The sequence below is a fragment of the Sciurus carolinensis genome, chromosome 5 (assembly GCF_902686445.1).
Source record: "Sciurus carolinensis chromosome 5, mSciCar1.2, whole genome shotgun sequence".
In the NCBI taxonomy this organism is placed as follows: domain Eukaryota; kingdom Metazoa; phylum Chordata; class Mammalia; order Rodentia; family Sciuridae; genus Sciurus; species Sciurus carolinensis.
In genome coordinates, this window is record NC_062217.1 from 31771600 (window position 1) to 31793180 (window position 21581).

The 21581-nt window shown below is 35.6% G+C and overlaps 1 protein-coding gene across 7 annotated transcripts in view; it reads left to right on the forward strand.

Moving 5' to 3' along the window:
- Nbea (neurobeachin) overlaps positions 1–21581 on the forward strand; it is a 628163-nt gene that overhangs the window by 574283 nt on the left and 32299 nt on the right. For all 7 annotated transcript variants that reach the window (XM_047553976.1, XM_047553978.1, XM_047553977.1 and 4 more), the window contains one exon: positions 11796–11963. In XM_047553976.1, coding sequence (XP_047409932.1) covers positions 11796–11963 — 168 coding nt within the window. The remainder of the gene's footprint in view (positions 1–11795; positions 11964–21581) is intronic.

Sequence of the window (21581 nt, forward strand, 5' to 3'; positions counted from 1 at the left end):
ATGTTTCTATAGACAGTATGCAGTTTACACCTCTTCTTACCCACAACCAGCTGGCGGCCCCAGGTATTCTCCCTGGCGCAGCTGCTGAGAATTTTTTTCTCTGCTTTCCTATCTAAGACTTACTGCTGATAACTGCTGCAAATCAGGATAGGTTAATCTTAGTCACTTTATGCCATACCACCGTGGTAATCTCAAGTCATCTCAACATAAAGGTTGACAAAGAAAATAATGACAATAGTGCGTATACCCTAGGCCATTTTTTAGTGTTTATTCTTTGTCAGATTCTGTGCCAGAACATTGGTGCATCATTCTTATAATCCTCAAAAAATCTTATGAGAAAAGTATAACCTGAAACCCAGAGAGGTAATTTAACTTACTCCATACCATCTACTTACCAAAGCAGCAGTGTTCTTAGCCGCTATCTCCAGGATAGATAAGTAGTGGCCAGAGAGCTGTAGAGACAGAGGGTGAAAGAGAAAGGAAGGAAGCCAGAAACCAGTTCCATGGGGTGAACAGTAGAAAAGAGAGATGAGTGGGAAGTGGCCCCAGACCACTAGCATGGTCCAACCCCAGGGGCTATTGACACGTGACCAGTGGCCCCCATTTTTACCTTTGTCATCTGCTAGCTTCACGCTGTTAGATTTCCTTTCACAGCTAGGAAAATCTTGGCTTCTAGTTAAGTAAGTGAGAAGTGTGAGAGGAGGGGTATGTCCTTCACTTCTACAAATGGTGGAAATGGCATTCACTTACATGCTAAGCCTTGGATTCGCAGGATTTTATAGCTGAAAGGGATCTTTTATGTGAATAAGGAGGCTGAAGACCAGAAAACCCAAAGTGGCTGGTGGACTCTCTGAACCCAGGTGCTTTCTAGCTGCCTGCGCCTGGCATCACAGAATACCACTGTGAATGCAGCATTCCCCAGACCCACAGGTAGCCTCTAAAACTTCACCTGCATTTTCAATTACATACGCTTTATAGATTGACTTGAAGACCAATCCATATTTGAATAATCCTGTTTCTACCACAATACATGTTCCAGTCACCAAGTTATAAGGGAATTTTGGAATAGAACCTGTTTGACATTTGCAAACCATCTGTGGGCATGGATGTCTTCCAGACACCTAATTGTGACCCAGACTTACAATTTGGTTTTCATTAGTGGCTCTCTGCCTATCTCATTATTCATATGAGCACCACATAGGCTTACAAAAATCCCTTTAAAACACCTGATTCCCACCAAATAGTTTCACATCATTTGGATTTTAATAAGAGAATTAATAGATTGTTTGTCAAAAGGAACAGCCTGAGAAATGATAAGACACCATTAAGACAGTTTAAGCTTTCATTAGTTTTCCCCTCTTACTGTAATAGAGTAAAATACATGTACACAAATTATGAATAAATTAATTTGTAATCACTCAGAGTACTTCATTTGATTATAAATCAAATGTAACAAACAATTCAGTCCTGATTCTGACATTACCAATTCAAGGACTGACTTCTGTCATACATCTTACCTGCGTATCTTATCTTTTTAACAGCTGAAGTGCTACTGAGCTGTTTTTAAGCAAAGCAAAATGACATGCTTCTCAAAAATAAGCCCTGCTATTTAGTTTCCTGTACATGCCTATTCCTCAGATCAGACATCTGAAATGTACTCGCAACTCTAAGGACAGCATATGACTGGGGGAAGTCACAGTCACTTAAAGATTTGTAGTCACATATTCAAAAGAATTAAGTTTCACAACTGACTAAAATATGAGATGGTGTAGTCACGGTGGTCAGGATGCCTGTAATCCCAATGGTTCCAGAGGATGAGGCAGGAGGATTGCAAGTTCAAAGCCAACCTCAGCAACTTAGCAAGGCCCTACACAAGAGCCTGTCTCAAAATTTAAAAAGCAGGGTACAGCCAGGGATGAGGTTCAGTGGTTGAACCCCTCTGGGTTCAATCCCTGGTCACCCCACCCCCCAAAACATAGATATATGTGTGTGTGTGTGTGTATGAGATAGGAGCTTATCCATCTCTGATAATATTAGAAACTATTTTTAGAAATAAATAATGTATTGTTATTATAATTAATGAGTTCCAACTTATATTCATGAAGAAATGGAGGAAGCAAGGCACTGGGGTTCTTCTCTATCCTAAACCACATTTCTGTTATCTTATTAGTGAATCTGGAAAGACTTGGGAAGTACACCTTTACTACATGGAGTGAAAGACTTTACACCAAGTAAATATTTGTGTAATTTGTGTCAATAAATATTCAGCTGCCCCAGTATTTGCTCTCTACATCACCCGGAAGTATTATCAGATTGAATAGATCATCTGTAGAAGTACCTGGCACTTAATTAGGTGGTTTGAGAAGTGTTTCTCCTTTCTGTGTTCTTTTAAATCTTACGTGAAAGGACCCTAGAAAATAGAAAAAAACTCCCACATGTTCCAGCAGCATATATGGCAGTTGTTGTTTGCTTTGGAATTAGAGCAGAAGAGCAAACCCAAAGTGCTGCCTCTCAGAACAGTCTCAAGCAGTAGAACTAGGAGAAGATATCCCATCAAACGAGGCTTGCACTGCAGCTTCTCCTGCTTTTCTCCGAGTTCTCCTGTTCAACATCTTTTCAGTTTCCTCCACTCCAGCCTATGGTCAGTTTTCCCATCCCATGATGGAGAAGAGTCATACTGATCTCATGCAGAAACTATGTCAGACATCTGTGTTAAAACGAGTAAATCTAACCTGTGATCTACATATTTCCAATTTTTGCTGAAGTAATATATATTTCATACTTATTTCTATTATATACAAAGCCTAGGCACTAGTATGAAATATAGAAGTACTTAACATTTTTAAATAAATTTCATGAATACAGCCACCATTTTTTAATATTGTTTTGTAACATTAAAAATGTCCAACTTTATACTGACTGGGTAGTTCATGTAGGATTTATTTCTTATGAATAGGTTTAGAGAAAATGTGCTGTAGTATATTTATAATTTGGACTGGGATTATCTTCAGTTATTTGAAGGAGTTCTTTGTAATGAGCCTAAAGTATAAAATGAAAATGTCATATATCCCAAAGAGATGACATTCACAGTAGTAAAAAACCTTTATCTCTTTGTGTGGATTAGTATTCTGTATCCATGAGCATTCCCTCCTTCTTCTTTTAAGCTGTCATTAAGAAATCCAAGGCAAAGAAGACAAAATAATATTATGAAGGGATGGTATCATTGATTTTTAAATGCTCAGCTTCATTTTACTGTGCTGCAATCAGACAGGTATTTGATACATTGGTAGCAGCCTCTACTTACCTGCAAAATGATTTTCTTTTCTTATTTTAAAAAATGAAGCACTACTTTGACTTTTTTTAAATGATGCATTTCTTTTAATCCATTGTCATTGTTATTGTTGTTGCTAAAGTTGAGAACAGTAGCATATATAGTTGATTGGAATTATTTATGCTTTGTAAATACAGTGAGAAGAATTCTTGTTTCACTGACAAACTGCAAAATTCAAAATTTGGTCTCATTTAAAAGTCCAGAAAAGTGATATGGTCACTTTTAGTAGACTACATTCATTTCAATAAATTCTAAATGTAATGAGTTTATACATCAAGAATTGGTTTAATTTATCCACTAGAAGCTAGACTGATTACAACTGACTTACTCATGAAACATTAATAAAGCATTGTGTTCAGTTCTAACATGATTATAATCTGACCTCCTGACAAAGAACTGAAATAGAAAGTATCTCAGATAACATTACCCTAATGCTGGGTTCATCAATCATAATCTACCCTTTTTAAAATTTGTTTTAGCAAAAGGCCTTTCAGAGATGTGCACTGATAATTCCATCCAGCCTTTGGCCCAGTGCATTCCTGGTGTTGTTGGGCCAAGTGCAGAGTGTTTACAGACTGCAGCGCGTATACAGTGCATTGAGACAGAGAAAGCTAATTCTGTGTTTTTGCTTTAACTGTACTACATACTTCACAAAATTTTTATATTTCAAAGAAAAAGTTCTTTGTCATAGATAAAATTTTGAAATTTGGAATATATTCTACTTTTTCCCAAAACCCACTTTGTTTAAATGAAGAACGCTGATAGTGTTGGTTCAACAGATAACCACTGAGTGCTCCAGGTATCCTTTTTCATGTTTGCAGTACATCAGTGAACAGACCAGGAACCCCGCCCACACTGTTTCAATCAGGAGACACAATGAAAAATAAATAAATAAGTAAAATTTCTAGTGCCTTAGAAAGTGATCCGTGAGCCTTGCATGGTGGCACATAACTTTAATTCCAGTGCTGGGGAGGCTGAGACAGGAGGATCACAAGTTCAAAGCCATCCTTAGCAACTTAGTGAGAACCTGCCTCAAAATAAAAAATGAAAAGGGCTGGGATGTGGGTTAGTGGTTAAGTGCCCCTGGACTGAATCCCTGGTACCAAAAGAAAAAGAAAAGAAAGTGATCAATGCTATGGTTAAAAAGAAGTACTGCCAGATAAGAGGATCAGGAGCATGGGGGCAGGGTCAGCATTATCTCCCTTTGAAGGTGAGATTTGAGAAAAGGCCCCAAGAAGGTAAGGGAGTGAGCAAAGTGACTCTCTTGGGGAGAGAGCACTGCAGGGAGAGGGAACACCTGGAGCCAAGTCCCTGTGGTGGGGATGGGGTTGACAAGGAGGTCAGTGGGCCGGGGTGGAGCGAGCATATGGGCACCTCGTATAATCATAAGGGCTCATCACATGGGACTTGAGGCCTTCATAAGCACTTCACTTTTTTACCCTGAATAAAGTGGACAGTCGTCACAGTGGTTTGAGCAGAAGAGTGACTTGATCGTACTTCTGTTTTAAAAGGATAACTCTAGCTGCAGTGTTGGGAATGAATGTTTGAAGCACAAGGTTAGAATCGGGATCTGTGAGAAGGTATTGTTAGAGTTGATGGTAGCAGTGAAGGACATAAGAAGTTCATCCATTTGGGTGCACTTTAAAATCCGAGCCTACGGTCTCCCTCTGTGACTTTCTATCGGTGACTTCCCCCTCAGATCTCTCTCATGTTACAGAGGCAGGTAAAGGGTGAGGGACAGATGCACAGTGGCAAGGGTTACACAGCAGAGGTAGACACACCACGCTTCAGTAAGTTCTGGTAGGACGAGGGAGTAGGGGGCCATTGCCTGTTGTCAACTTGGCACTTTGGCCGAAGTTCTAAGCAGAAGGAAAAGATAATGAAATATGCTTACCCCGAGTAGACTCTGATCTTTTTGAGAACTTGGGATGTTTATTTATGTGTATATCCTGCCAGGCAAATGTCTGACATATGGAAGGTGCTCAGTAATTGGGCACAGGAGAAAGATGAGACTGCATTCACCCAGCTTATTTGCATTTTAATGTACTGTGCTCCCAGAGATGGGAGGTTCTGTCCTGCACATCACAGTGTTCCCAGGATCTGGAACTCTGCCTGGCACACAATGGCACTGCCATTTCCATGTTGAATGGATGGCTGTTTCCTGTGTTTGAAATCCTCTTCCCCCGGGTGTCCCTCAGTGAAGTATTGACTCACAGATGCAGAAAAGCCTTCCCTGGCCACCTACTCTCAACAGCCCTCTCCCCAAGCTTACATACTTCTTATCCTCCCCCCAACCAACTTTGCTCTTCCCTTCACATTTATCACATTGCAACATGCTCTTCATCTTACTCACTCTCTTGCTTTTGGTTTTTTGTCGCCTCCCAACTCCCTTGTCAACTTTCTGTCAGGGACTTTGGTTTCTTTCATCAACTACCATAACCCTGCAATCCAGAGTAGTGTCTGGTAGGTAACAAATCATCAATATTTGTTGAAGGCATGAATGAACTTCTTTCCAAACCCCTCCCTCACCCCTAGGCTCTCTTTAAAATGCCTTCCTCTTGTAACTATCACATCTTTTCTACTGTTTTATTAATTAACCAATAAATATTTGTTAAACACCCATTATCCAATGTAAAATTAAGAGTGATGGTAATTGCAAAATAAGCAGTCCCTACAAAAACAAAATAAGTAGTCCCCATCTTCACAAGGCTACCCTTTCATTGAGAACACAATATTAGGCTTTTCAAACAATAAAGTGCTAACTGATAATAATCCCATTCTTTTGTGCAGCACTTTACAGTTTGTATGTAGATTGATTTCACACGTAAGATTGTTGGAATTCTCTTACTTCATTAAGTGACAGGAGGGTGTTTCCAAAGAACATTTCGTGGAAATTCATAGGAGAACAGACAAGTGTGTCAGAAGAACTCAGGAAGAAAACACTGGGCCTGAATAAGAAGGACAGACATGACCTCAAAAATACACAGGAGAACGAATGCTTTCGGTTAGGGAGAAAGGAGCCACAAAGGCTCAGAGGTCACACCAGTGGGCTCCTGCCCAAGCACTGTGACAGGTCTCTGCCCCCCAAGCCAAGGATATATCAGGAAGCCATGAGAAGCTGCAGAGGTGGGTAGAATCAGGGTTTGGAAGGCCTGAGTCAGGTGTGGCTTTGCTGAGTGCATCTGCTAGGAGAAACCCGGGGTAATGCTACAAGATGGCAGTGGCAGCAGGATGGCTTCAGAAGTTGGCCGCCAGCAGGGTCCAGTGGGCTGGATTACAGAGAGGGGTCCAAGTCTGTTGCAGTAGCCCATGTGGAGAGCGATGGTGACTAGGAGATAATCTTGTGTACTACACATCCAGTAATCAGTCAAGCAGTGGAATAATTCAAGCTCCATCCTCAAAATAAACATTTAAAACAACCGTGTTCCTTTATTTTAAACTACTGAATAAGTGAAGTTGTAATAGCTAAAACTTCAGTGCAGTCATGAGGAAAAGCTGGCATAGATACTCTAGCAGTGGAAATACGACTTTCTGATTTTCACCTTGAGTATATGCAACTCTATTTTAGAGAATCATTTATTACCAAAAGCAGAATTTTGAGGTTATAAGAGAAAAGAATGGGAGATAATTTGCCCTAGTTTAGAAGAGATAGGCATTCTATTGTCTTAAATAAAATAATTCAGGAGGAATAAATATTCTCTCCTCACGGTTAATTTCAGTAGCCTGTTTTCCTTTTCATAAGTTTCAGAGAGGCTTTATCCCAAACCTATTAGAGAGAGCATTCTCTACCATCTAATACCCAGGGGACAAAATGGAAATTAGAATTAGGTAAGTATTATCCATCTAAGAGAGATCCTCTCTGGTTTCAGTATCTCTCTTTATTTCCTTCCTCCCAGATCCCCAGGGTAGAGTTATGGATTGGGAATTGGTTTATCTGGGTTTAAAGCAATTGCCTCTGCCTTTAGATATGCAAGTAGATGGTAAAGAAAGCTATTAAGACTATTATAACACTAATAGCTTAGCAATCAAGTACTTCTTTATATTTTTACAGTTTGTATTCTACTGAACTCTTTTTTCAAAGACCAGAGTAGGTTCATTCATGAAAACACAGTTCTAAAACAAACCAACAAGCAGATGTCATGTATTTAGTAATAGATTAGTACTATTTATAGTGCTGTTTTAAAGAGCCCTGGTGTCCTGCTTCAGCTTTAGGTAGGCGATTGTGCTTTAATTATATGATAGCTAATATTCAGTTTTTAGATATGCATTTGACTTTGAACCAGATTTAGCTTTTAAATGTTCTAAACTGAATTTTCTTTTCTTAACTAGCAAGACATAATATCTGTAACTTTATCTGCTTAAGCCTCCTTCCTCCTGGTTTCTTTTTTATTTAGCTTTATAACCAAATAGGAAAAAAAACTATGCACAATTATTTAACTACAACTATCAATTGATTCACCATGCTACCTCTCTATTCTACATTACTGCAGATATAATATTTTAAGTTTAATTAAAGATTATTATGAACAATTATGAACTAATTGAATAAACACTGAATAAAATATTAAAATGTCAACATTGAGACTTATAAACCTTAAATAAATTTAGTAAAGTTTTCCCAAGCCACCTGAAAATTCAAGGCCCACATTATTGTTTAGGTGAATTGTAACAAATTTTCAATAGATAATGAATTCATTTCTTATGTAAGTTGTTCCAGAAAACAAGGGAAGCCATCCAGCTTATTTTATGAGACCAGTGGGATCTTGATTCCAAAAGTAGTTAAGGGAAAAAAAGAAATGGAATCTATTGTATGTATTGCCATAATACAAATTCTAAGTAAAATAATATCACTATAGTGTGTGTGTGTGTGTGTGTGTGTGTGTGTGTGTGTGTTTTATGTATTGTGCATCAGGATTAAACAGGTTTTAACCCTTTAAGATCAAGAAAAAGACAAGGCTATCCCATATCATCATTTCTATTATGAATAGTTCTTAAGATTGAAAGCAATTCTAGAAAAAAAATTAAGTTGTAGATATAACTAATAACAGTTTCCAGAAACAAAATCAACTTATAGAAATCCGTAGCATTTTTCTACATCATCAATAACCAAGTATAAAATGTAATTTTTAAATTGAATCAAAATTTATATGGGAATAAACTAAGAATACCAAGAATCAAATTTTTATGGAGAAACTTTTGATTTTTAACTCTACACTAGGACTTAGGGAGTGATACGTATAAATAAAGACGTTTTGGGACCTTGGATCTGAAAACCTAATCTGAGTATTCCCAACTTAATTTATGAATTGATTGGCACACCAACAAAATTATTTCGATATATCTATACACTTAATTATAAACGTTATAAGAAAGAATAAGGCCCATTACTAGCCTAGTTAATCTTGAAAAAGGAAGAATAGAATGTGCTATTATGATATACAAGAAATAAAAATAATTAAGATATGAAATGAGTATAGAAAGTTAAACACACATCTAACTAGGTTAAAAAATATATATACAAACCAAAGAGTGAAAGATAAGAAAGGAAGCAGTGAGGGAGCAAGGGAAGAATGGATGGCTAGACCTAGGCTTTTGCTAGATAGAAAATCATATTATCTGTGAATATTAGCAGTTTGGAATCATCATTTAAAACATACACACTAAAAATGATGCCACACATCACTGAGAAATGAATGTGTATTTGATAGATGGTATTGGAAAAAATGACTCACTATAACAAAGTACTACTGGGTACTTTTTAAATACCACATGTGAATGAAAGTAGACTTTAGATGGATGGAAAACTAAAATGTGAATAATAAAACCATAAAAATAAACCATGAAAATATGGAACTCTAACCTTGTAACATTAAAACAATATTCTAAGAGTGGAAACATTTTTTAAATGATTCAGTTATTTCAAAATTAGAAATTTCTATTCAGTAAAGAATGGATAGTTAATAAATGGGTGACACAGAGAATGTATTTGTCATATTTTACATCAGTAAGGAACTATTACCTAAAATATACAAAAAAAAACTTGCAAATTGACAACATAAAGACATAAATCTCCACTTTAAAAGTGGGTCAAAGGTATGAACAGAAAATTTGTAGAAGAGCAAACTCAGAAGACCAACAAGCATATTAAAATGATGTCAAATTTGTTAGTATTCAGAGGAATAAACATTAAAACAACAGTGAGATAATATTGTATATCTGTTACACCAGCCAAAATTAGAAACTTGGTTAATCCCAAGAGTCAGTGAGTATGTGGACATGCAGAAACTTCATGTGCTGCTGGAGCAAGTGGGAACATGGCAGTCATTTTGCAGACCAGCTGGGGAGAGGGAGTTGGAGCACGTCCGGGGTGGTAATACACCAGTAATAATTCAGCATATAAGCCCCAAGAAAATTCTCACAGAGGTTCAGAAAGCCCCCAAATAAGACATTGATCACAGCCTGGTATCATCAGGAGCTGGAAGCAGCCTGATGCTCATTGTTGGGGCATTCTGTGCAACCATGAGAAGCAGTGGACTAGCTGCAGACATAATGGCATAGGAGTATCATAAAAGCAATGATAAATGAACAAAGTAAGGGAAAAAATGAAATCTGTAATCCCGGACTATGTTTATAGATCAAAAACACATGAGCACAAAGAGTGAGTAATGCTTTATAGGAGCACATGCGAACAGGAGGAGAAACACTGAACAGGTTAGCAGTTGTTGCCTGTGAGGAGGAGGCAAATGAAAGTAGGGGATTGAGATAAAAGGGAATAAACATATTTTAAAAACTCAGATTGTTTTTTAGTGAAAAATCATTCCCTCTCTTCTCATGATTGCATTAGGCATTTCATAATATGTATAATGATGTTACTATAGCAAAATGACCAGTTTTATCAAGCCTTTACTTGTAAGATTGATTTCACATGGTTGCTGCTTGGCCAGTCATGTTGGTTAAAATCTTCCTTTAAATAATAATTCTACAACTGTTCTCAATTCATGTGAATGGGTTTGGGTATTAGTGACTCAATAAGGAATCTACATTTATTAATTTTTTAGACTTTCACTTATTGCACCAGGCACTGAAAATATTACTAAAAATCAAAATGTTTGTCTTAATTGACTGTTATACTGAATTAAAAAATAATCTATACAAATCGACCAAACTGATATTATAGACGTAACCAATATAGAATTTTAACTAACATCTCCTCTAATGTATTTTTGTCTCATTTCCTACATTCTAATCTGAACTGTTAATTAAAGATCAGTGAGATAAAGAGTATAGAAATTCTGTTAAGTTCTATTAAGGAAATTCTGTCCTTTCATAAAATCTATTTACATATTTGAATGAGAAACATCCTCAATAATTGTTATAAATAAAATACTAACCAGAAATTTTAAAAGGAGTGAATCAGGAAAGGGGTTGAAGAGAATAAATTGCTAGTTACTGTGATCACAAGAAAAATTGAAAAAGTATTATTCAGAATACTTAACATACTTAAAAAATGGAAAATGCAATTTTGAGAAACTTAATTTAAGAAATCATGTATTAATTAAGTAAATTCCAAATTGGTTTTAGCCCCCTAGAAATCAAGGACATGCAACCAGAGAATGACTTCATTCCCATATTTAGTGACAGCTGTAATTTAGAAAATTGTTTTACATGGATGTACATAGCTGAAATTTAAGAAGCTAGATGTACAGTTTTTGTTGAAATTGGTGTCTTCTTTAAATCAATAAGTTGATGAATGAACTCAGTAAAGTGAGAGGCATAGCAAGCCATGCACCTGCTTATGTCACAGGCCTGACCAAGACACCCTATCAGGATCCCCAAGAAAACTGTCTTACGAAATAAGAGTGTTTCTCGTTTTTTTCCTTCTGCCTCTTTAGTACAGTCATTGACTCTTAGTAATTTACATTTTTCATATTTCCCTCTAGCTAGCAAATATCCCAAACTGTGATTTCCAGACTCTATAATAACTGAGTTGATTCACATCTGAAGGAAGGCCTTCCTTTCTAGTTGTCTTAAAGATAAATGGAGGACTTAAAGCAGGAAAGTAAAAGTATTAAAGTTTCTTATAAAACTGTTTAATTTCAAACTAATGCCTAAAAATTAGAAATGAAATTGTAAAATGGCATTAAAACTGCTATTTCAAATTGTTTTCCTTTTATATATGAGTAGGTTTGTAGAAAATCTATATAATATTAGAATTCATATTGTGTACATAATGGAGCCAAGAGAAAGTTACACATTTTAAAAAGAGAAAATTTCCATTTAGGCCTATATCTTATTAAAGGTGCTATTTTGCCATTTCTAGGAACTGAAGATCAAATGTATATAAATTAGTAAAGGAACATAAAAAGCATATTCTTCTTATTTATATGGAATATTTCACAGAAGGAAAGGTATAAAATTATGCTAAGTTTGGGCTGTCTCTCATTTTTTTCTTGACTCATTTCAGGCCCTGGAAAGTGAATTCGTTTCTTGCCAACTCCATCAGTGGATCGACCTGATATTTGGCTACAAACAGCGAGGACCAGAAGCAGTCCGTGCCCTGAACGTTTTTCACTACCTGACCTATGAAGGCTCTGTGAACCTGGATAGTATCACTGATCCTGTGCTCAGGGAGGTAGGTGTCAAGCCCCAAATTTTTCCAGAAATTTCTGGCATCTCTCAAGCAAAAATTTGATTTTCCATCTTTTTCTCTATTAATTTCTTTTCAACTCTTTACTGCATGTAGATTTAAGATTCTTAACAAATGTGGAAAAATGGATATATGTCAAAAACAAGTAATGCAACCAGCATGTTTTCTTTTTTGAATTGCAGACATTTTTACTGAACTCATACCCTTATTTTATTTTACTTCAGAATCTTCATTAAAATGCTTACTGCAAGGGTGCACACCTGTAATCCCAGTGCTTGGGAGTCTGAGGCAGGAGGATTTCAAGTTCAAAATCCACCTCAGCAACTTAGCGAGGCCCTAAGAAACTAAAACACAGGAAAAAGGCTGGGGATGTTGTTCAGTGGTTGAACAATCACCAGTACAAAAAAAAAAACATACAAATGCTTACGACATTAAGTGTGTTTGTTATTAATGCATGAAACCTAATTGAATATTTAAATATGGGAGTTCATAATAAAATAATCCGCTAGTGTGGGTATTTTTAAATCAAAGTAAAATTGCAGTCTTCTAGACAAAAAATTCAAAGAAACATGTCAATGAAATAGATGCATTTCTAGATTCTTATTCTTAAATGTTCTCAAACTAAAATGTTTATAGAGAACAGTTGGGAATTGTATGCTATAAGTATTTTTAGTGAAAATACTCGTGGAAAATATTATTTAAATCGCTTCCACTTTGAATGAAATGATTTCAGATAGGTACAAAGAGTGGAGATAAAACAGCTGCTACGTGTTTCTACAAGGAAACTATATCCCAATCTTCCATCCTACAAATATCCACCATCTGCTGTATGCAAAATAAGTCATCCATTCTACACCACCAAGCAATGGAATGCATGTTTTTTTTTTAATTTTAGAGGTAGAAAACATGTAGATTTGGGAAATGAAGCTCTACTAAAATAATTTGCATCCATACAGTTGTTGCCTATATACCTCTATAAAACTAAAATGACTTCATTTGTATGTCTCCAAGCATAGACTAGGAAAGGGAAGGGAGGAGCCTCTTGATCATTGATCACTGGACCCTTAGGGCTGAATATGCAGAGAACACATTGCAAGGATGTTATTAGAGGCAATATTGTACTACATCTTATGCACAGAAAATGGGATTAGGGCCAGAGGATGAATGAATGAGACAGAAACCAGGTATTATGAAACTGGGTGATGAAATAAGGAATTTTCTCTACACATCATTATACTCATCTAACTTAGTATCTGTCCCCAGTTGTGGGTAAATTGAAAACAGATTATTTGGTGAAAGATAATTTTAGCTTAATTATTTTAACTATATGCCTTTGCTTAATACATGCCTATGTGTGTATATATATATATATATATATATAAATGTATTTCTTACAAACTGATTTATTCTTTTAGAACCAACACTTTTTAGAATCAGAATATAGTTGGTATAGCTTATTCATATATTCCAAAACTAAGTCCAAACTGGTTTTTGACTTTTAAACATCATAGACATTTTTGGTTTTCTGTATTTTGAAATATCAATTTGTCCTTTATAGTAAAGTTCTGTCCTCATTAAGAAAGTTGCAAGTTAATCCTGTTGGGCAAAATACAGATACGTTGCACATCTTGATTATTATAAAAATACAAAGCAGGATTAAAATGGACAGAAAAATAGCAGGTTTTTCATATTTAAATGAGGATAAAAAAGAAATGGAAGAATAGAAAGAATTTGGAATTAGAATTGAGACTTACATGAGTATGGTGTATTTTATTTAAGTCTTATAAAAATATCTACTTCTATAAGATATCATGCCATTGCTTTCCACAGTGGAAAATCCAACTCTTCATACTGTAGAACTTCCTAATGAGACATTACATAAAATGCATACTTTTATGTTTTTCTGTTGGGTAGGAATAGTTCATCCACTTGTTTACTTATTTTGTAGATGTCTGAACAGTATATTATTATGCCTACTTATTATCTCCTAGTGATGCACTGCCTAATGTCAGCTAGAGTGCCTCAGTTCAAGACTCACTCTCCTTCTAGCATGTCTCCTCCTTCTAAGGATGTATTGCCAGACACTGAGTTTCCATTAAAGAGATTCCTAGAATCATACTATGATATATATGTTCTTGCCCTCTGAGCCCCTCTCTCATGTCCCTGACCCCAGCAGCTCTTAGAACACTAGATGTGAGGTAACACATACCTGGGATACTATTACCTTCCTTCCCCAACTGTAACAGGCCCAAGCACCTGCCACCAGAAATAATATAGGATATGATCCCATTTTTGTAAAAGTATTTTTTAGACCTGTGTATCCATGCATCCATGTTTGTATAGAGATGCATAGAATGATGGTTTTGTTTTTTTGGGGGGGGGTTGCTTAATGTTAATATTTTCTCTGTGTTGCATTTGAGTTAATTTATTTTTATATTCACTCTCTTCTCTGCATCATAAAAAAGTCTTCAAAAACTTTTTTTTAATTTTTGAAGATGTTTAAAGTAGATAATTTTGGATGTTGGAAATGTGAATAATTTATTTTTCTACTTTTAATTTCTCAAACTAGAGAGTAGAGTGGGAAAATATTGTTTTGTTTACCTTGCTGAACATTGGTTATGTCTGTTTACATATGGGCCTAGTTTCCTAAGTAACTGGGAATATAAATAGGAGCTGTTGACATTTTGAGTACTTAGTCCATGTCTTCTCTGCCATACTTTTTCCACATCACTTTTTCTCTCCCCTCTACCTGTTCCAGCGTTGTATCACTCTTTGTTATCAGTGACATAATGGTATGACTTCCTTTCAACAAGAAAATTGCCCTTGTTTGTTTTGGTTTCACTGGAAAGCTATGGAAGAGAGAGAAGTGGGTGTAGCGTGGTTCCATATGATCAGTTTTAAAAGTTCATTTGACCTTCTGTGGCGAGGCCAGATTGGAGGGAGCCTGGAGTGCCTCTGAGGGTGACAGGACACAAGGGATACGGTCCTGAGAGAGGAGGATGGCAACTTGGAAGAGGAGGTGGAGGTGGATGTAAGGGGCCATAATTAAAGTGGACAAGACTTGGTGGCAGGCTAGATATGGAGGGGGACTGAAGAAGAAGCAGTTTCCAGGGTGATTCATAGGTTCTGAGTTTGCACAGTGGGGTGGATGCTGTTGCGTTCCCTGAGATTAGATGGGATGGAAGAGGAGCTTGATGTTTGTACATCTGAATCGTGAGACTGGGCCAAGCAACCTTGGACTTCATTTCAAAATCGTTAGCATCCTAATGGCTAAGCATTGTGTGCCCTTAGCTTTGGCTTATGAATGGGTTGTTTGGGCTCCATAACTCCTCCTACCTTTTTTTTTTTTTTTTTAAGTCAGCAGCATTTTCTGGACAGAATTTCCTTTGATATCTTTAATTCGACTCTTAGGGAGGGCCATGACTCAAAAAAGGATTAAGAATCACTGACTCAGGATATTTCATCATGAAGCCCAAGAACAATATTGATGAAGTAAATTTCCTATTCAGCCTCATAGGAGGGAGTTTACACCTCTTCTAAGTGCCATTTTTTTCCCTGGACATCTTCCCTGATCATCTGAGACCAAAGTGATCCTCTCCCTCTCAATTCCTCTATCTACCGCCATGTATACATTATTTCTTACCCTTTTTTTCTTTAAGCTTAACCTTTCCAATAGAAATATCAGCATATCCCCAAGTTGGATGACTTATATAATTATCCATTTGAGATTAGTAGTGGTATTCCCATTTTATGGACGAGGAAACTGAGGTTTAGACAGTGTAACCAAATGGTCAGTAGTAAGTGGCAGATCTGGGGTTTGAACCCAGTTTATTTGACTCCAGGGTTTATACTGTTTTCCACTGTCTTGGAGAATTCTGTTGATTAGCAGAAGTCACAACTATGCTTTGTAGCTCACCTTGTATTTTGTGCTCAGACCTTTACTCAAAGAATCAAAGTCCTGTGTATGATCAAACCCTTTTATGAAATGACCCTGCATATGCCTGGAAATAAAAGATAGTAGAATGAATTGGACCTTATTACCCCATGTGCATATATGATTATGTGATTTGGTATAATTCTACATCATGTACAACCAGAGGGATGAGAAGTTATACTCCATTTATGTATGATGTGTCAAAATGCATTTTACTTTCATGTATTACTAATTAGAAAAAATTTTAAAATTCTTTAAAAAAATGCAGTTCCAAATGTTAACCCTTGTACTGAGGATATAACTCAATGGTAGAGCACTTGCCCAACTCACAGGAGGTCCTGAGTTCCATCTCCAGCATCACACATGCATTATAATAATAATAATAAGTTAATCCTTTTATTGAGCTCATTACAGTCCTTTTATTTATAATGGTTATCTTTATATTTTTAAAGTATGAAGAATACCAGAAAAATAAAATCAAAGGAAGGCTAGTTATAGTTGTATTAAATTACAGTTATCCTAAGGAAGATGGTTTTTATTCCCATGCTCAAATTAAAAACTGATTTAAAAATAGAAATAATTAATATGTGAATATCTACATATGTCTCCTTTGTTTAAAAATATTCTATAATCTGCCTATAACTTTGAGCTTTGAAGTTAGTGGTAAAACTTGAGAAATGGCTTAAGGTTATTGATTCATTCTTCCTTGACAGGTGAAATCATGAAGCAGCACTAACCACAGCAATTATGGCATTAAAATGTCAAGAAATTAGAGGTCAGAATAACAGATAATTTTCTTCTCTATGTCAGATTAAAAATTGACATTTATTTGACAGTTTAGGATTTCTGGCTGGGAAAATTATGACAGCTTAACTTATTTTATACTTGTAAAGCAGTAATTGATAATAAACTTTATCATGACAGCCTCTGGGCAGAAACATGACAGTACAGTTCTGGTACAAAGCTTTTCTTAATATGTAAACACTAGATCTGTTGGAGAGCAGATATTATTTAAATTGTCTTTAGTCTTGGCTTACATCATAATCTTCTGGACACTTTTTCATACATGAGCTCAACTAACTTTTGGCAGTGCTTTTTAAGCATGATAATGAATATTCTTTCTTATCTTTTTTTACATATTAATAAAAAGTTGTGATTTGCTTTATATTTGTACTTAATTAAATGATCACCAAGAAACTCCACATTATGACCTGTGTAGGAAATAAAGGATCCTGAAATCATCAAGTCACATGGTTTTCTAACTCCTTGCTACTTGAATGTGGTCCAGAGCCAGCAGTATCAGCATCAGCTGGGAGCTTGATGGAACTTCAGATCAGAAGCTCAGGCTTCCCTGACCTACTAACTCAACATGAATTTGAAGAGATCCACAGGGGGCTTGTTGGAGATACTAAAGTTTAAGAAACACTGCCCTACCAAAGGTGTGTTTGAATTTGGAAAGCTTCTTGTCTTCCCTACAAAAGTAGAGAGAATGGTATAATGAACCTCTCTAAACCTGTCACCCAATTTCAGGTCATCACATCTGCACCCCCAGCCCTGCCCCCTCTGATGTTTTTAAACACACATGACTTCCCCATCTAGCCCCTTCTAACCTTCTGTCCACTGTGTCCTTCCCATCCCATAGATATCAGGGAGAGGCTTCAAGCAGGCTTGTTTGGGGGAAAAAAAATCTCTCCATAAGTTTACATACTTTCCCAGTTTAAAACCAGGACTTAGGTGAACTCAGCTGATTCTGGAATCAGTTTTTCTTATTATTTCATAAGAATTTAAAAATAACTACATATACTAAAACTTACTAATTTGAGGGCTAAGATTCTTCTTGCTTCTGAAACAATTCTCAAATATTAATGGAAGCCTAATGTGTATTTCCATTTCACTAATTTAAATTGCGTGTTTTTCCTTCTCTTTTACTTATGTTTTTGAATGTGTTAAAACTTTCAACACATTAAAACTTTCAGTAATTATAGAAAGAAAATTAAGATGATTTTTAAGGAATTTTATTAGCCATTTTGTTAATCATTTGTTCGAATTCCTCTCAGAAAAACATAATTTTATCAGTCTTTGAGGATTCCAAAGCTCCAAAAGATTGTGCCATAGTTAGTAACTGATTAGCAGCAGAGATTATTAACTAAATGAATGCCATGAAATTTTTTAGTATGCTTTTATAATGAGTGAAAAATATTTCATTCTGAAATTTTTTAAAGAAATTATCATGCTTACTATCAGACATAATTACTCAAGTCTGTCTGCCTTATACAATGTTACATAGGCAGTAGACAACAAAAAAGGGTAGAAAGATGGGAATCCATCTTTTAAACTTGTATAAATCCATCTTTATAACTTGTATTACAGCCCACCATTAGTATTTAAGTGGCATTAAACTGGTCACTTAACTTTTAGGTACCTTTTTCCTCTCACCTAAAAAAATTATGGAAGAAACAAAACCTAATTCACAGAAGAAAAGATATGAAAAAATACTTAATAAACTGTAAAGCACAACACAGACATTGATTTTTTACCCAAGAGCTTCTGTTTTAATAATTCCTTTATATAATTCCAAAACTATCAATTTAATTTAAAAAGATCTACAGTAGCAACAGGTAAACTCAATTAATTTGTATTTATCATTTAGTTAAAAGAGAAAATCATGTTTTTAAAAATTTTTTTTGAGCAGTGTCTCCAAAACTCTGTAAAGGCCCCCTAATTGCAGCCCTCTTGTTGCCTATAACACTCTTTTTTGATCTAAATTAGTATTAGCATGCTTTCCTTTATTATTATTTATATTTTTAAAATTTTCCTCTCAGGGAGATTAGTCTTCACATTATCAAGTGAATTTGCATAAGTGTTGCACTGGCGTTAAAGTGTACCTATTTAGGAAGAGAGAAAAATGGAATTAATATTCCAACAGAAGCTGTAAGCTCACACCACACAAATTATTCACAAGATACTAACTTCTGAGCTTGTCGCAAAACTTGTCATCATACCTGTAGAGCTATCTACTAATTGAAAATGATTCGAATGACTTCTCTTTGACGATAAGAGGTATGAACTTAAGCCTATCAAAGTACTGTGTTGCTGGCAGCTGTTAGAACCTATGAGCCATGCAATGTTTATTTATAGACACATTTATCTATTTTTGCCTTTAAAGATATTAAATATTACCAAGAGTTATAAAAATATGAGACCTTTTGTCTAATTTTCTGTAACTGGTTTCTTGGTTGTCTTAGATATTTTTTCCCTTTATCTCTCACTTTGATCTGACAGGGATTACAAAGCATCCCTTTGAATACACTCTGGTGAAAATATACCCATAGGAAGTACACTAGATCACTTCAGTTTTCCTTTGTTTTCTTGCTGAAGAATTCCTTGCTACTACAGAGAATTGACATGATAGGGCTGTCAAGAACCACCCAGACAAATGTGTCTTTAGCAGAAAGAGCTGCAAGGCTACCTTTCCCAAGAAGATAAACTCATAAAATATATAAGGAAAACAATTAACACACTTTTCATCATGATGATGTAAATTTAAGTATTCATAGTGACAATATTGATGGCCTCTGTAGTCATTGCTTAGTTTTTTCTGTGAATTCATTTTCCTTGTCCTTCCCCCATTTCTGACTTCTTTATGACAAGGGATATCAGCACTACCCCATGGATCTTCCTGAATGAGTCATAAAGCAATGTTGATCACTTTCAAGTGCCACAGGCCTAACTGTCTTCAAATGAAGTGTTCAGGTTTCTTCTCCTGGGAAGCTATTTGGAGAAATGATTGCACCAAATGAGCAACAAAGTGGCTAACACTATCTCCATTTTCCTTCTATCATTACTGAAAGGAAGTTTTACTGAGCTGAAATTTTTAACAAATTCAGAAGCCAGATTAAAATACAAGGAATGGCCCTATATTTTAATGATTGGATTAGATATAGACATGAGGTATTTCATATAAAGCTAAAAGATCATTTTGGAGGCAAGAATAATATTATGAGGCCTAAAACTTACAAGGGCATAGATTCACATGCATTTGTTACATGTCTCTCATCCAGAGCAATAAAGCTTGTGGGGCAAAGATTTGACACAGTTTCAATATAGAAATTAGTATCAAGGAAATTAATGACACACATTTAATTTTGATTACTTAATAAATCTTTAATTTAGGTTTATCTTTTCTCATAATTACTGCAGCCCTTACCTAGTCTGCAGCCATCACTTGTTCCCTACAAAAGCATAAATAATGCAGCTAGTCAAAGTCAGATGTATGTCATTTATGTGAGGGGTGCTTTTTTTTCCTCTTTGTGTTATTTTTATTGTGTGGTGTTAAATGCTAATTATTGATTTTCAGAAATTAACAGCAAACGCTTTCACAAGCATCCAAAGTCGTATTTGACTCCAGGGAAGAAGGGTGAAAATTGCATCCTGCCGTTTGTTGAAGAAATAGCTGGAAGGGATTTCCTTATCTTCTATGAACATAGATTTTAGTTATATTACACATTCGTTACCTCAGCATAAATTAACAATCATTCAAAACATACTGCATGCTTCATTTTGTAGAAGTAGACATCACTCAATCTAAGTACCTGAGCATTTCAATTAGATGTTTAGGACTCATTGTTAAAATTTGTAAACATATTGATAATGAGCCTATTTAAAAGCCATTTGAAATCCCAGTGAGTCTTTCTAAAGTATTGTTTCCATTTATGTCAAAATCACAGAAGAACCTTTTGTTCTATTGAATACACACAGTAATAATTTTAACCTGAATTTGCTTTAATAAAAGTATATGCTTTTATTCACATGGTGAACTTTTATCTCAACATCATTCCATATGCCAAACAAATCTATTTTAGTTTTATCATTATCATTATTTTCTTTTCACAATTGGAAACTTCAAGTAAACTTGGAAAGATTGCCCCCTGTACCACTACTTCTCTCTCATTTCTCCTCCTGTACCACCTTCCCTCCTCCAGCTTATTCCTTCCTTCTCCTTTACCTCCTGAATCAGCCAACATAGATTTATTTTATATAAACTTATCTAACCAGCAAGAGTTAGGCAAGAAGGTTGTCCTGATTCTGTTTATGTATTACATAATGATTGACCCCAAAGTGAGCAAAGAACCAAAACCTGGAAGAATACTTAAGAGATCATCCGCAAAAACCCTTGTTTTCAGGTGGGTCAATCTAAATCATCTAGAAAAAAAGTGTTTCTGTTCTCTTTGTGAATATTAATAAACATAGATTGCAAAGAAACCCCGTAGCTCCTCCTCAGAAGTTTATCTTAGGTGTTTATCTTTTAAGTATTCCAAATCCTCAGAAATGTGTTATGCTTAGATATAATTTTATTTTGGTTTGTCATACCTAGACATGAAGCAAAATACTACCAGAACTTCTCTCTTATTATACCTTAATACCATCCTACTTTTGTCCATCAGGAACTCAGCACATTACCCTCTCAGAGGGATAATGAAACTTCCTTAACAAGGAAGGAAATTCAGACCATTCTACAATGCACACAAACCTTGAGGACATTAAAACTAAGTGAAATAGATGGTCACAAAAAGACAAAATACTGTATGATCTCACTTGTATGAGGTCCTTGAGTAATCACATTTATAGAGACAGAAAGTAGAATTGCATTTGCCAGGGTCTAGGGGAGA